Below are 17,315 nucleotides of genomic sequence, written 5' to 3'. Positions count from 1 at the left end.
CAGTCTTTTTGGACCATTGGCAGCCAATACAAGTTAGACACACCTTCAGGCAGCTCTGATTTATGCTGGGACAACAGTCTTGTGGATAACTGGCCCAGGATCTGTCAAGTGCAAAGGTGGCTTTGTCACGTTTGTTACCTACCCCCTTTCTCCAAGTGGCACTGCATGCTCCTCAGCCACAGAGGAGGATCATGAGCAGTGAATTCATGTATTTCCAAAATCCTTTCCTAAAACATTGTAAGATTTGAAACCCTCCCTAGCCAGATGTAGCATTTACAGAGGCAGGTGGTAGTTTCGGTGAGGATTTCTTCTAAAGTTTAGAAATATCTCTTTTAAAATATGAAGTTGATACTTCAGCCAAATAGTATCTTTATTATTTTGTTGTTCTTTATGCTACCACTTTCTCTAGAAGCTAAATGTGTCAAGGATCACAATATGCCTAGACCTAAACATGACACAGTGAGGAAGATCAATTTCAGTGCCCAAAAGAAGGCTTCTGAAATCTGCCTGTTCTGATTTTCTTCAAGAAGCATGGTATGCAAGATATATGTCAGAGACAAGGTATAACTTTGATCATTTAGAAAGCAGGACTGATATGAAAGAACAATAGGAACTTATTAATCATGGGTTAACAGTTTGCTAAAATTGTATAGACACAGTTATGTTTTTAATATTACTTATTTAATGCAGTTTGATATGGGATTCTGTTGGCAGATAAATTTCAACTTGATTCTGCTAATTCTGCTGGAAATCTTCATGGCAACTACTGTGATCATTTCAGCTAGGTCTAATGAAGACTGCTGTAGGAGGAAGAAAGTAGGTTTTCCCTTAAGAACTACAATTCGTTAATTTCATTTTTGTTTGTTTTCTTAAGCATGTGTGTTTAAACAGATCACTTCTCCCCTTCTTTCTTTATGTTGACTAAGTACTAGTGACTTCATCTTTATGTAATAATTTTATATTTAATTGTGTAATTGATTCAGAACAATAAATAAGAGAAATCAAGGTACAGGAGACACTTGTTTGCAGCAACACCTTGCAAGAACAATCGCCGCTTAAAAGCAATATTTCCCCTGGGAACTCTTTCCCTACTGTGAATTGTCTACTCGGTAACAGTAACATAGACGCCACATAAGAGCAACATTTATGACGTTCATAGAATCATAGAATATCAGGGCTGGAAGGGACCTCAGGAAGTCATCCAGTCCAACCCCCTGCTCAAAGCAGGACCAATTCCCAACTAAACCATCCCTGTTGTGATGTCACATCCAGGGGTGGAGATGGAGGGCATATAGGGTGTTCCCTCTCCGCCCCAAACTGCATCATTCCACTCCTCTCCTGACCCTTCAGTGCAGCTCCAGGGCACAGAGTCTCATCCACTTGCCCTGCCTGACAGCCTGCATGGAGAGCATATGTAGTGGGATGTTGGGGAGAGAATCTGGAAGAGAAGGGATTTTTCGGGGCGGGGAAGCTGGAGTCAGAGGAGCAGCAGAGGCACAGCTGAAAGGTTTCCTCCTCCTGTGTTTAGCATCTGGCTTACAGGCAGCGGCAGGGGGTTGCTGTTTTGAAGTGGGACATATGGGGGAGCCCCCCGTGCACTGAGATGTCCCCTCCATCTTGGTTGCCAGTGGCGGGGTGTGGGTGTGCTGTTTTGCAGTGAGGGTTCGGGGAACCTCCATCCCCAGGGCACTGGCCTGTCTGCTTTCCTGCTCCTGTCTCCGCTGTCTGTGCTAGGAGCCACCTCCACACTTCTCCCAGCCAGCCAGCCAGCCCTCGCCAGAGTGGGGCATGAAGCTGCCAGAAGAAGTATCCTCAGCCTTTCCCTGGCAGCTAGGCTCACTCAGACATTTTGCAAACTGGGGGCTCCCATGCCAAAAACAGGGTGCTCCTGCCCATTCCCCCAAATTTTGGGGTATCCAATCCTGCCCCATCTCCAAAACATAGCTGCCACACCCCTTCTGAAACACTCTTAACTCTTCAAACACTTTCGGTCAGATGACACTCCCCTAGTCAGCAGCAGCAACAGCTGCTTAGGAGCAACAGCAAAAGGGCACCAATATGTTGCTACTAATGAGCGTCTACTGTAATATAATGATGCCCAAATTTTCTCCCATCTCCAAAGGTGCAGAGGGCCATGTGCAAAGTGTGACTACTATAACTGTACTGTGCACCATGGTCAGGATACCATGAGCTCATGCAGGGCATCCATATTCCTTGCTTTTTGTACAGCGTAACTCCATTGGGACACTTTTGACAGTAGACAGGTAGGGTGGTTGAAGGACACCATAATTGTGCAGATACTCTGAGCCATTCCCTGTCCTTCAGGCATGCCTATGTGCAAAGCTTTGCTGCTGTTCCGAGGCGTGAGGAAGAGGGTAGATTCCTTCCCACATTGCCTGTGCAGAGTTCCCCAGTATTAACATGGGTAGCATGGGCTGAGTGCTGGGTGCAGGATTTGGGGCTGTGGGTGGGATTTTCAAAACCACCTTAAGTGACTTAGAAAGTCAATGACACTTGTGCTCCTAAGTGACATAGGCACTTTTCAATATCCCACCTTATATGATTTCTGCAACAGCACATGCTTCTTCCCAGAATGAAGCAAACACCCACAGATGCTTCCTGTACCATGAACTGCAGTGGGTGAGGTGCTGGCATAAGAGATAGATATCCCACACTGGTAGAATCCTCGTCTGGGGAATCTGACAAGTTTATGGCCCTTTTGCAACACTGTAGTAGTGCAAATGGGCTGCACTGTGGGAAACTGGCCCTGTATCTATGCCATTTTGTAATCCAGTGGTAATACTGTTTGCTATGCAAAGCTATGTAGCAAACTGTGGCTTGATTTCCACTCTAACTATGCCAGTAAAGGCTGAAACTGCTGTGAGGGCAGCACATTCAGTCCCAGAGGGAAAATGGGATGAGTGAGAATGAATGTCTTCCATTACTTAACAGAAACTGTATAAGGGCTGGATTCTTCCACCTTTTGGGACTACTTTGTGTAGGAGGGTTCTGCACTACATGAGAAGGAGTGGCTTAATCTGGCCCTAATATAAGGAGTGGGGCCTCATGTTTTCTGAGTGGATTCCATTACAATTTAGGGCCTTTATTAGTAATGATGGAAATATATGAGCCTCAAAGATGAGAATACAAAGTAGGGGAAAATATGAAATATTTATGGTTCAGTGAAGGATATAGAAAATTTCTTCCTCTGAGAAAAAAATGCTTTGTGTCCACATATAAAACTTAATATGTTGTATTGACAATGCTTACATTGGACTAATTTGTGCTTTTTGGGTCTCCTGAGATGCTATAGAAAACAATTGTGATTCAGAGAGCTATGATTCCTTCCCTGCTCCCCACTTGCTCCCAGGGGGAGGAAATTTGCTGCTGACCCTTACTTCCCTTTTGATCATCTGCTGTGGCCAGTGAGTTAGGGGGTGGAACCAATGCTCTACTCATTCCCTGGGAACAGGGCATGCAACACCTGCTCTTCCCCACAACCTTATAGTCAAGCTGTAGGCAGACTTCACAAGTGATTGGGGGGATACGTCTGACTGCCCCTTATACTGTGTAGAGTCAAGCCACAACCTGGCCCTTATTAAACTGCATACTTCTTTCAGATTATGTTTCTTTTTTACCTTTAGAGTACCGTATATGACAGTACCAGCGTTTTGAATGATGTCAGCTTTCCTACTCGAATTCTGAAATCCTATTCAGTAAGAAAAGCTTTGTTTTCTTGAGATATATGAATTTATTCTCTCATCTTTTCACGTACCAAACTCCTTTAAAGCCTGTGAGAGTTCTGTGTGTAATAGCTTCAGGAACAGGCTTGTTATAATATGGCAACATGAACATGAGATATGCGTGGATGTTGCAAGATAAATTCCAACTGTCCTAAACAGGAAGGAAAAGTCTACTTGATGATTAAATAAGAAACAATTGCAGACATGACAATTTATTTTTTATTGGAAACACTGAATAAAATTGTAAACATGTAGAATGGGGCCAGTCCTACTCCCATTTTAACTAATGGAAGCTTTGCCGTAGTCTTTCATGAGTGTAGTATTGGCCTCAAACATTTCTCATGTCATAAATGCATCCATTAACGTCTATGAGGGTATGTCTACACTACGAGAGTAGTTCGATTTTACTTAAATCGAATATGTGGAATCGATATTACGAAGTCGAACGTGTGTATCCACACTAAGGACAGTAATTCGACTTTGTGAGTCCACACTAACGGGGCAAGTGTCGACATTGGAAGCGGTGCACTGTGGGCAGCTATCCCACAGTTCCCGCAGTCCCCGCTGCCCATTGGAATTCTGGGTCGAGCCCCCAATGCCTGCTGGGGAAAAAAATGTGTCGAGGGTGGTTTTGGGTAACTGTCGTCATCCAACTGTCACTCCCGCCCTCCCTCCCTGAAAGCGCCGGCGGGCAATCAGTTTGCACACTTTTCTGGTGAGTGACAGCGCGGACGCCACAGCACTGCGAGCATGGAGCCCGCTGTGACCATCGCTGCAGTTATGGCCGTTGTCAACACCTCGCACCTTATCGTACACCTTTTCCAGAGGCAGATGCTGAGAAATCGGGCGAGGAGGCTACGGCAGCGCGGTGAGGACATTAAGTCTGAGAGGGGCACAGACCTCTCGCAAAGCACGGGACCCCGCGCCGTGAACATCATGGTGGCAATGGGTCATGTTGATGCTGTGGAATGGTGATTCTGGGCCCGGGAAACAAGCACGGACTGGTGGGACCGCATAGTGCTGCAGGTCTGGGATGAATCACAGTGGCTGCGAAACTTTCGGATGCGGAAGTGAACTTTCCTGGAACTTTGTGAGATGCTGTCCCCTGCCCTGAAGCGCAAGGACACCCGCATGCGAGCAGCCCTGACTGTCCAGAAGCGAGTGGCCATAGCCCTCTGGAAGCTTGCAACGCCAGACAGCTACCGGTCAGTCGCGAACCACTTTGGCGTCGGCAAATCTACTGTAGGGGTTGCTGTGATGCAAGTAGCCAACGCAATCGTTGAGCTACTGCTGTCAAAAGTAGTGACCCTTGGAAACGTGCAGGTCATCATAGATGGCTTCGCCGCGATGGGATTCCCAAACTGCAGTGGGGCTATAGATGGAACTCACATCCCTATCCTGGGACCGGCCCACCAGGCCAGCCAGTACATTAACCGAAAGGGCTACTTTTCAATGGTGCTGCAAGCACTGGTGGACCATAGGGGACATTTTACCAACATCAACGTCGGATGGCCGGGCAAGGTTCATGACGCTCGTGTTTTCAGGAACTCTGGTCTGTTTAGACGGCTGCAGGAAGGTATTTACTTCCCGGACCACAAAATAACTGTTGGGGATGTGGAGATGCCTATAGTGATCCTCGGGGACCCAGCCTACCCACTAATGCCCTGGCTCATGAAGCCCTATACAGGCGCCCTGGACACTGAAAAAGAACTCTTCAACTACCGGCTGAGCAAGTGCAGAATGGTGGTGGAGTGTGCTTTTGGACATCTCAAGGGGAGATGGAGAAGCTTACTGACTCGCTCTGATCTCAGCGAAACCAATATCACCATTGTTATTGCAGCTTGCTGTGTGCTCCACAATCTCTGTGAGAACAAGGGGGAGACCTTTATGGCGGGGTGGGAGGTTGAGGCAAAGAGCCTGGCTGCTGATTACGCCCAGCCAGACAGCCATGCGATTAGAAGAGCCCAGTGGGATGCGCTGTGCATCCGGGAGGCTTTGAAAGCTAGGTTCCTCAGTGAGCAGGGTAACCAGTGACTTTTAAGTTTCTTTAAAGAGAAGCTGAACCTGCCCCCGTTTCTTTACCCGGTTAATGTTGACTATCCTCTCCAGCTACATACCCCGTTCACCCCGTCCCCCCTTCCAACCCACGTTTAAAAATAAAATAAATGGAACTTTGTTAATGAACCCCGTTTTCTTTATTACGGGTTTCGCGGTAAACTGTTGAAACTGGGACGCAGACTGTGGTGGCGAGCGGGCGTAGTGATGGAAAGAACACTTCTAAACTCGAGGAATGACAGGCTCCTGCTCCTAGAGCGGTCCGCAGTGGTGGACTGGTTGTTTCAACGGAGCCTGCCACCCCTCCTTTTCGGGACTCTGTGTGTGGGGGCTATGTGACTTTGTGGCGGGGGAGGATGGTTACAGATCCCCTGCTGCATGGCTCTGTGATCCAGGATAAGGACCGCTGCATAAGATCTCTAACCGCCCTCCCCCGCCACAAAGTCACATAGCGCCCCCCCCCCCAGAACATGAAAACCACCTCCCAGACTGACCAGGGTGCCTAGTGACTGCAATGTGTGTGTGACCTTCTGCTGAACCTGCCCCCGTGTCTGTACCCTGGTAAAGGTGACTGTCCTCTCCAATTACCAACCCCCTTCTACCCTTCAAACACACTCTCCTGTAAAAGAACATGATGGAAACAGTAATTAACAGAAACGTATTTTTTATTAGCAACTACACAGTTAGGGGATGAAACTGGGACGGGGGCTTGGGTGAGGCGGGAAGGAAAGGACTTATCAAATTTTGGGGAATGAGAGCCTTCTGGTACTCGAGCAGTCTGCAGGGGTGGAGTGACAGTTTTCACGGCCCCTGCCGCCCCTCCTTTTTGGGACTTTGGGTGAGGGGGGTATGGGACTTTGTGGCGGGGGAGGGTGGTTAGACAGAGACTGCAGTGGGGCTGTGTCCTCCTGCCTCTGGTCCTGCAGAACATTCACAAGGCGCCGGAGCTTGTCCGTTTGCTCCCTCATTAGTCCAAGCAGCGTTTGAGTCGCCTGCTGGTCTTCCTGCTGCCACCTCTCCTCCCGTTCAATGTTTGATCGCTGGTATTGCGACATGTTCTCCCTCCACTGGGTCTGCTGGGCTGCCTCGGCTCGGGAGCAGCCCATAAGTTCTGAGAACATGTCGTCCCGTGTCCTTTTCTTTCTCCGCCTAATCTGCGCCAGCCTCTGGGAGGGGGATGCCAGGGTAGGTCGGGAGACAGTCGCAGCTGTGGGATGGGAAAAAGGGAGTGAATTCCTCAAAAAGATAATTTTTTGTGAACAATGAACATAGTCTTTCTCTGTGAACAAGATCATGCACAGCACCTATCACATGCGCACTCAGGACAAGGTCGAATTTTCAGCCTTCGTATTCAGTGCCTGGGGTCTTGCAGTGGAGATCAGACAAGCGGGGCAGTACAGCGGAATTCGGGTAGCAGGCTGACATGGTAAGCCGTAGACTTTTGGCTGCTTAAAACTTAAATTATAGCATTGCCTTCCTTTCACGTTCAAAGCAATGCTCCTAGCGTTGGCCAGTTCCTGCTGCCGGCAATCCGGCAAGCATGAACTCTGCCCCTGTCCCACCCCCTTCGCGGCTGTCCCCGGGAAAGATCCCTGTATGCTGCCCCTCTCCCGCCTCCACCGCGTGGCTGTAAACCGCCGGTTACAGTTCTGTAAAGGAACAGGCAAGCAGTCCCAATAGTAACATTCCCCTAATTCTAAGCAGGTCACCATGAGCGACATCACTCTGCTGAGGATTTCTGAGACAGAGAAAGAACGCATGCTGTGTGAAAGCCAGCAAAAACCAGGGCCGTATGTCGCCATGCTCTGCAAGGCAATGATACCAGAGTACTTGATGATAGCCTGTTGCGGAAAAGTTTCCTACCATGGAGGACACAATAAGGCCGCTCTCCCCAGGAACCTCATGCAAAGGCTTTCCAATTACCTCCAGGAGAACTTCGTGGAGATGTCCCATGAGGATTTCAGCTCTATCCCCGGACATATAGACCTTATTTTCCAGTAGCTGCACTGGCAAGGACTGAAAAGTAGAGCGCCTAGGGCAAACTAATCATGATAAACCGGACATTGTTAGATTCTTTTGCAGTAGTTGCACTGCCAAGGACTTAAACATTAAGCGCCTAGGGCAAACCAATCATAAAAAACCCATTGTTAAAGTTCCTGTTCTGTTCAAAATAAATGTTTACATGTTTAAAACACTTACCGACTGATCCTTCCCCTGATTCAGGGTCCGGGTTAACGCCTGGGGACGGTTGGTAGGGGATCTCTGTGAGGGTGATGAAGAGATCCTGGCTGTCGGGGAAATCAGCGTTGTAAGCGCTGTTGACTGCCTCGTCCTCCTCATCTCCTTCCTCATCTTCCCCGTCCGCTAACATCTCCGAGGAAGCGGCCGTCGACAATATCCCATCCTCTGAGTCCACGGTCAGTGGTGGGGTAGTGGTGGCGGCCGCACCTAGAATGGAATGCAATGCCTCATGGAAACGGCATGTCTGGGGCTGGGATCCGGAGCATCCATTTGCCTCTTTGGTCTTCTGGTACCCTTGACTCAGCTCCTTGATTTTCACGCGGCACTGCGTTGCATCCCGGCTGTATCCTCTCTCTGTCATGGCTTTTGAGATCTTCTCATTGATCTTTGCATTCCGTCTTTTCGATCGCAGCTCCGAAAGCACGGACTCATCGCCCCACAAAGCGATCAGATCCAAGACTTCCCGATCAGTCCATGTTGGGGCCCTCTTTCTATTCTGAGATTGCATGGTCACCTCTGCTGGAGAGCTCTGCATCGTTGCCAGTGCTGCTGAGCTCGCCACGATGTCCAAACAGGAAATGAGATTCAAACTGTCCAGACAGGAAAAGGAATTCAAATGTTCCCGGGGCTTTTCCTGTGTGGCTGGTCAGAGCCTCCGAGCTCGGACTGCTGTCCAGAGCGTCAACAGAGTGGTGCACTGTGGGATACCTCCCGGAGCTATTAGCGTCGAATTCCATCCACACCTACCCTAATTCGACATGGCCATGTCAAATTTAGCGCTACTCCCCTCGTCGGGGAGGAGTACAGAAATCGATTTAAAGAGACCTCTATGTCGAACTAAATAGCTTCGTTGTGTGGACGGGTGCAGGGTTAATTCGAGTTAACGCTGCTAAATTTGACATAACCTCCTAGTGTAGACCAGGCCTGAGACATCCTACCTACACAACTGAAATGACTGTAAAAACGTAGTCAAATTCATTGCTAATTATTTTGGTGCTCTCATTTTTTTCAGGTAATTGAAGTGATTATTGGAATTTCTGCAGTATTTGGTGGAATAATTGCTTTGAATATGGATGTGTTAGTCTCAGGTCCATACCTTTCAGTAACATTCTTTTGGATCTTAGTGGCTGTAAGTACTACACTATTAAATGTAGCTTTTTATACATTGTCTCTCTAAGCCTGATGTTTATTTGGTTCTCAAATTAATTTTCAATCACTGCTTTACAAAAAATTAATGCTTTTTAACAACAGTGCTAGATTATCTAACATGCCTGCTTTTTGATTTACAACACTGTATTAGAATGTAAGTGCCTTACTTAGGTAAAATTCCCATTGAAATCAGCAATAAAATAAGGCTATTAAAGGGGTTATTCTTTACTAAACAGGTCCATGTTTTTAAAATACCATCTTTCGGTCTGCAAAATTAAGATCTGGGTTGAATTTCACTACAATAAAATCCTTAGGATGCCATTGTCAGCCTATCATCTTGATTAAGTGGCTGTCCCAATTACATACTTGAACCTGCCAGTAATTGGTGGTGGACATTCACCTCACCTTCATGATGATAACAACATAATGAGAGCTGCAGATAGGAGAAGAAGATTCATAAGGGGGTAACTGTGCATGCCTCCATTCCACTGAGGGGACAGGTAGTGGAGAAGCCACTGGGTCCATGCTTACATGGATCCGGTGGTTGGCAATCTCCTCAGCACAAAATGGAGAGGGACACCAGTCCCTGGATGAATTCACCCAGAATCCTTTAGTGTGCTAAATTCAAGCTCAGTAGGATGTTAGCACATGGAAGACCTACTGACTTAGGCTACGTGGGTAATAGTCTCATCTTGATAGGTATAGATTTAGTAGTACAGAACACTCCATTAATGGCAATAAAGTTTTTGAGGTAATTTTTCTCCCCATTAAATTAGTACACCTCTACCCTGATATAACGCGACCTGATATAACATGAATTCGGATATAACACGGTAAAGCGGTGTCCCGGGGGGATGGGGAGACTGCGTACTCCGGCGGATCAAAGCAAATTCGATATAACGCGGTTTCACCTATAACACGAAAAGATTTTTTTGGCTCCCAAGGACAGCGTTATGTCAGGGTAGAGGTGTACCATAAATATTGCCTATACAGTATTATACAAAATTATAACTTTATAACAAAATTTCACATCAGTTGGAGCAAACTGAGGACCCGATTCTCAGCGATTAAATGTAGCTCCACTGCAGTCAATGAAGCTATGCCAATTTACACCAGCCGAGGACCTAGTTCTTAATGTTTTCTAATGTCTTGGTGTTCTTTTCAGTGCTTTCCAAGTGCCATTGCAAGTCATGTAGCTGCTGAATATCCCAGTAAATGTTTGGTAAGTATATGTGCAATGTTCAGATATTGTGCTATAATGGAATATTATGAATAAAGTCCTTTGGTGATAATCATACAACTAATATATGTTCACTGTAAAGTGACCATAAAAAGTTATATACTAAATATAACAAAATAGATGTCAGGGGTCCTTGGAATACTCAATTAATACTGTAAGAAATGAGGCTAATGGAGTGCTTGGCTCTGTACTTATAAAGTTAATTGTACTAAAATAGAGTTCAATTGGCTTTCCTCATGCAATATACCATTAGTGCATTAAACAAAATAGATTTTTAATTGATTAAAATGTACAAAATATTTATTTGTACTGGATATTTCAGGGGAAGTTGTGGACATTACTACAGAGATGGTAAGGAGAGTCAGCAGGGGCACAAAATGGGTCTGCCTCACCAAACAGCTAGTAGTCCAAATTCTGTTCTCAGTTAGACCCATGCAGCCACACTTAAGACAGTAGTGATCTATGGCGGTAATTGAAACAGAATTTGACCCTACAGAATTATCTTTGAATGAAAACCAGCCCATTATTGTCATCAGGAAACTTACCTGAAACCACCAGAATCTGTTGGTTTAGTTATTTAGCATGTATAGATCACATAATGTTTGGCTGTAATTCTCACTGTTTCATGTAAATGAAAAAAATAATAGTGTCCCTTCCATGCTAGCCCTCCTAATCCATTTTTGTTTCCTCTGCCTGTACTTGAAAGACATATTCAAAACAAAACAAAACAATACAACAACCCTCTTGAACTTTGAATGGAAATGAGTTTAAATGTTCTACAAAGCAATAGAGTTCTTAGCTAGTAGAATTTAGCCTCCATAGTGAATATTCATTTATTTGAATTCCTGCTTCTGTACATAATTAGAGAAGAGATCTGAGTATGAATGGCTTGCAGACTGGGTCCTTTCTATATCATTTTACCACACACTCCCATTACACTTGCTGCAGGCAGAAGTGGAATCAAGAACCAATGCTATTTGCTCTTATTTTTATTTATTTAACAGAAGTTTAACATCTTAATTTAAAGTTTAATATCTTGTTTTAACTAGGTTGAGGTCCTGATTGCTATAAGCAGTGTCACTTCTCCATTGTTGTTCACTGCTTCTGGATACTTATCCTTCAGTATCATGCGAGTTATTGACATCTTTAAAAATTATCCACCAGGAGTTAAAGTACGTATTTTACTCTTTTGAAAAATTAGCATCCACCAAGTAGCAATTCAGATGGAGTAAATAAAGAGTATTATGAGTTATGTATCATAAGAATATAGAGAGCTGTATTACGGAGAATGACTAAAATGTTCTGGAAATTACTCTAAAAACTTATATAACATCCTAAAACTATCCTTTCTATAGTTATTTTGAACCATCCTATAGAAGACTATAACAGGGTTATAGTTCTCCATCAAATTCTATAGAATGGTTAAAAATAACCTATAAGAAGGTAATTATTTTTTATTTAAATTCCATAGAACTTTTCCATAACAGCTCAGCAAGTGTTCATAAAATTGTGGCTAACAAACTTCAAAGTTCTAAACTTTCAACTCATTTCCTTGGATGCCTACCAGTAAGTGGCACAGTGGGATAGAGTGCTAAATGTTCACCTGTAAACACTTGGATTCATTCAAAGCTTGATTTGGGGAAAAATTAATAGAGTTTGTAGATCCCAGTAGCCTGTGTTGCTGAGGAAATGTACTACTACATTCTGCACCAGCTCAGGTTTCCTGTGGGCTTCATGCCCAGGTAGTCAAAGATATGTGAATAGAAAGTGAATGATTTACACCAAACTAAAACTAACAAATTTCACCCAACTCTGTTCAAGACTTTTCAATGCAGTTTAGTTTTCCAAAACAACAAGTGTTTTATCAGTCAGCTAGAGAAAAAATAAGGTGTCATACTGAGACATGTAAACTGTGGGAGAACTCCAGAAAATATGAAGTGAGAGAAGGCAGAAAAGACAGGTATGATAGTTAAATACCTAACAACTTATATACATTTTTATTTTTAGCAATCTTATGATATACTTCTGTTACTTCTGATGCTGATGCTGTTAATTCAGGCAATGCTTACCATTGGCACTGTCATCCAGTGTGTAAGTTATAAGACAAAAATGAAGCTGCATGATTCATCTTGGGCAATGCCACAGATTAATAAACAGGAGTACAGAACAATGGAGGTAAGCGTCTAATATCTGACTATAATTTTATAATATCTATAGTTTGTGAATGATTTTTATAATATTTGAGCAACGTATTCCCAATTATCACCTAAAATTGCCCTTTAAAAATGTAAGGGATGTATTTATTCATGCTAAGACTGAATTTCACCCTGAATGACTTATTTTCCTGGTTAAATTAGGATACTCAGTACAGTAATAGTTTTCTTAGTTGACTTGAGATATTCTGTGTATAACAGACTGGTAATGGGACACGGAAACCTTAAAGAGTGGTAACACTTATGAAGAGTGACTGTAAAAATGATTTGCTGGGTTCCAGGTTTATTGTTTCTCAGTTACTTCCAGAATGAACTGTTCAGTTTATAAGTAAAATGCTTGTTATTTCTAGCCACCAGCCCTGCACATTTCTTCTGTGGGTAAGGCCAGCTGTTTGCTTGAGAGGAAGAAAGGCCTTGAGATTGAAGCCCATTACTAAGATCAAGATCTGGGATATATTCCTGCCTAGGTCATAGATTTTCCGTGTGACCTTCATAGATTTTAAGACCAGAAAAGACCTTTGTGATCATCTAGTCTGAGCTGCATAACATAGGCCATAGGACTTCTCTGAGTTAATTCCTGCTTCAAGTCCGATAGCTGTGTTTGAATTAGAGAATATCTTTTAGAAAAACATCCAACCTTGATTTTAAAATTGCCAGTGATGGAGAATCCACTGCTACCCTTGGTAGGTTCCTAGTGTGCCAGCCAAAAGAATCCCAAACCAAACAAAAAAAACCCCAACAACCAAAAACCCACTTACTGGCACCCTTGTTAGAAGTATCAGCAAAGAAACCAAGGATCAAATCAGGCTGTGACTAAATCTATGCTCTGGTCACTCGAGGTTAGGGTTGAGGATATTAAACAGTGTGAGGAATCCTGAACTGCATTTCTAGTCCTGTATCAGTTCTGGGGAAATGTACAGTAATCTTCAGTTCTGTCCATTTGGCACCTTTCACAAGCAAATTAATTAAACTAATTTAAAAGAAACAGATAAATGTCCTCTTTTGCTGGCTGTTTCTATTCAGAAAAAAATATTATGGAAATATATCGGGACTTAGTAGAATTAAGAGTGAGCCAATATATTTATGAGAATTTGGTGCTAATACAAAATTAGTGTAGAAGGACTATATGCATACAAGCCTTTTTGGATAACAAATAAATGTGTATGGTGAGTGTAATATGATGAGTCCCATTGGATTCTGCGAGCTCTGAAGTTTGTCTAAGGTCTGCTGAACTCCTCATCTGATAACTTTGTTGGCTCAGTGAGATATATTTTCCTGAATAAATGGGATCTGACCCATTATGCATAAAATAGGTAATAGCTATTTCATTAATAAAGATGTTTTATTATTAATCACATGCTGCAGGTTCCTACTGAAGCCTCTAATGTGGCATTCTCTGAAGGATAGTGTAGAAGGGGCACTGCCACCTCCCAAGCACCTCCTTGCAGCTGAGGTTGGCTGGGCATCTAACTCCCCTTAAAGGGCCATCCTTGTGACACACTTTCCCCTGCCAGAGCTGACCTTCACCCAAAGATAAGCTCGACAATGGCTAACAGCTGGTCATGTCCTGAAGCCAGGGGAGCACTTCCTATTCAGCTGCAGCCAGCAAGTCTACTAAATTCTTGACAATGTTCTTGTCCTCCTCAGTATGATGTGACCAGGACTTGGGCTCCACTGTGTGTGCTTTAAGTAATTAATACAGAGGATATCTTACTCCATATTTTGGAGCATGTGTTCAGCACATGCAGTACTCCCTGAATGTCTAGTTCCCAAGCAACTTCTGAGGTGGTCAACAACACAGAGGTTTCACCGTGGTTGAACTGATTTAAAGTTACTGCTGCTTGGTCTCTTGGAGAGGAGCCTCCCTGGATACAAACACAAGCACAGCCATTGGAATTAAAAATGTCTCTATCCAAGTCCAACCTCCATTCAGGTCTTCCAAACACTAAGGACTGTGCTCTTTTTCTATAGCTGTTAACACTTCACTCAGCAGCACCCACTTCTGCTCCAGTGGAACACTGCCACTTCCCAGTCTACCTACCTAGTACATGTGGCAGCTTTGAAGCTGTGTTTTGTTCCCCATACCAGCTACAGGAGGCAGCACTGAAGTGCTTATCGATTCTTTTTTAGGAAAAAAAAATATTTTTAAAAGAAAAATGTTAAAGACAGAAGATGTTTAGAACTTTTCATAATACCTATAACCTGTTTTGATTGTTATTTTTAAAATGTCAGATTATTCAATGATTTTATTTTGAAAATGTTGTATCTATCTATATCTATCTATTACAAAAATAACTACATATATATATATTGCAAAACTTTCAAAATACAGCATATAATCATATTATATATATATGAATTAATATTCCTAAATTCCCTGGAACAATACATTTGAATCCCAGCCAGGCTGAGTAAGCTTCATCATCTTTTCAAATGAGGTAAAACTGAGTTGTCTTTTATAGTTATTATTATTTGTATTGCAATAGCACCTAAGAGCCTCAGTCGTGGATCAGGGCCCCATTGTGCTAGGTTCTGTACAAACACAGAACAAGCCCTGCTTCCAAGTGTTTACTTCTTTGTGTAGGGTTTTCAGCTGAAATCTTAAAAACCAAAGTCCTACTTTATGAATTAAAGGAGGGTAGTATAATTAAAGCCAATCAACAGAGGTTTATGGCAAATAGATCCTGTCAAACTAACTTGAGATTTTTTTTTATGAGATGACAAGTTTGGTTGATAAAGGTAATAGTGCTGATGTAATATACTTAGACTTCTGTAAATTATTTGACTTGGTACCCACATAACATTTTGATTAAAAAACGAAAATAATAAAAAATTACTATGGCACATATTAAATGGATTGAAAACTGGTTAACATATATCTCAATGTAATTGTAAACAGGGAATCAACACTGAGCTGGTGTTTCTAGTGGGTTCCTTCATGGATCGACTCCTGGCCCTACTTTATTTAACATTTTTAATAATGACCTGGAAGAAAACATAAAACCATCACTGATAAAGTTTGCAGATAACACAAAAATTGGGGGGAGCGGTGAATAATGAAAAGGTCAGGTCACTGATGCAGAGCAATCAGGATTGCTTGGTAAACTGGGCATATACAACCAATATGTTTTTTAATACGGCTAAATGTAAATGTATACATCTAGGAACAAAGAATGTAGACCATACTTACAGGACGGGGGACTCTATCCTAGGAAGCGGTGACTCTGAAAAAGATTTGGGGGTCATGGTTAATAATCAGCTAAACATGAGCACCCAGTGCAATGCTGTGGCCAAAAAGGCTAATATGATCAAAAGGGCTAATATGATCATAAACAGGGAAGTCTTGAGTAAAGGTAGAGAGGTTATTTTACCTCTGTTTTTAGCACTGGTGTGACCGCTGCTGGAATATTGTGTCCAGGTCTGGTGTCCAAAATTCAGGAAGGATGTTGATAAATTGGAGAGGGTTCAAAGAAGAGCCATGAGAATGATTAAAGGATTAGAAAACATGCCTTATCAAGATAGACTCAAGGAGCTCAATCTATTTAGCTTAACAAAAAGGTTTTAAGTGGCGACTTGACAACAGTCTGTAAGTACCTACATGGGGATCAATATTTGATATTTGATAGGGGCTCTTCAATCTAGAAGACAAAGGTATAACAGGATCCAATGGCTGAAGGTTGAAGGTAGACAAATTCAGACTAGAAATAAGATGTAAACATTTAACAATGAGGGTAATTAGCCATTGGAACAATTTACCAAGGGTCGTGGTGGATTTCCATCACTGGCAATTTTTAAATCAAGATTGGATTTAAAAAAAAATATATACTCAAGTTCAAAAGAAATTATTCTGGGGAAGTGCTACGGCCTATGTTATATGAGGTCAGATTAAATACCACAATGGATCCCTCTGGCTTTGGAATCCATGAATCTGGGTGCATGGATATTAAAGATCCTATGGCACTTCTGTAAAAATAGGGATTTGTCCCAGTGTCCTTAGCCAGAATTTCCATATTGGCCATTCTTGGCAATGTGTTGTGCATCAGTGAGTTGATGCACTCGACCCTAGGGTGGCTTCACTTCAGTGATGCTGTATGGTTATGATTTCTGAAGTGTTTTAGGATTCTTCAGGATGAAAGCCACTAATTAAATGCAAAATAGAAAACATTTTTATAAGTTTTAATAAATCAGCCCACATTCTTATTTCTGTGTTCTCCTGCATATTTACTTGCTTTAATCATTAACTGAAACACTGTTTGAAACCTGTTTGCTTCTAGGTTTCCAATAATACCATAAAGGATTTTGACAAAGACAAAGCCTGGAAAGCTGTTGTGGTACAGATGGCTCAGTAAGGTGGATTCAGCAAGTAGAATAGAATACAATAAATCAACTGTTAGATTTAAAGCTTCTTAACTGTAGCAGTTTGTAGACAGTGCTATAGCTCCAGCTGTAGGGACCAAGGAATAACAAAATTTATTTTCAAGCTAAATACTGTACCTTTCTAATAAATTTGAAATATATAGGTGAAATTTCTTAATGCAACTTTATCTTTTGTGTAAGAATATTATTTGATGTTAGGTTGCTGATAGTATCTAAACGTTTAGTGTTCTGTTGCTTTAAAAGATCCCTTTGGAAACAAGGTCATAAATTACTTATGGGTTATGGAGATATGATTTT

The 17,315-nt window shown here is 42.8% G+C and overlaps 1 protein-coding gene across 1 annotated transcript in view; it reads left to right on the top strand.

Annotated features, from left to right (window-relative positions):
* MLC1 (modulator of VRAC current 1) overlaps nucleotides 1–16,990 on the top strand; it is a 35,388-nt gene extending 18,398 nt beyond the window's left edge. Inside the window, exons 5-11 of the mRNA XM_024201276.1 lie at nucleotides 715–816; nucleotides 3,645–3,716; nucleotides 9,052–9,168; nucleotides 10,354–10,410; nucleotides 11,478–11,600; nucleotides 12,436–12,603; nucleotides 16,916–16,990. Coding sequence (XP_024057044.1) covers nucleotides 715–816; nucleotides 3,645–3,716; nucleotides 9,052–9,168; nucleotides 10,354–10,410; nucleotides 11,478–11,600; nucleotides 12,436–12,603; nucleotides 16,916–16,990 — 714 coding nt within the window. The remainder of the gene's footprint in view (nucleotides 1–714; nucleotides 817–3,644; nucleotides 3,717–9,051; nucleotides 9,169–10,353; nucleotides 10,411–11,477; nucleotides 11,601–12,435; nucleotides 12,604–16,915) is intronic.
* Nucleotides 16,991–17,315: the final 325 nt, after the last annotated feature.

The sequence above is a fragment of the Terrapene carolina genome, unplaced genomic scaffold (genome assembly GCF_002925995.2).
Source record: "Terrapene carolina triunguis isolate 2854851 unplaced genomic scaffold, T_m_triunguis-2.0 Scaffold68, whole genome shotgun sequence".
Classification (NCBI taxonomy): domain Eukaryota; kingdom Metazoa; phylum Chordata; order Testudines; family Emydidae; genus Terrapene; species Terrapene triunguis.
This window is presented reverse-complemented; position numbering and strand designations above follow the sequence as displayed.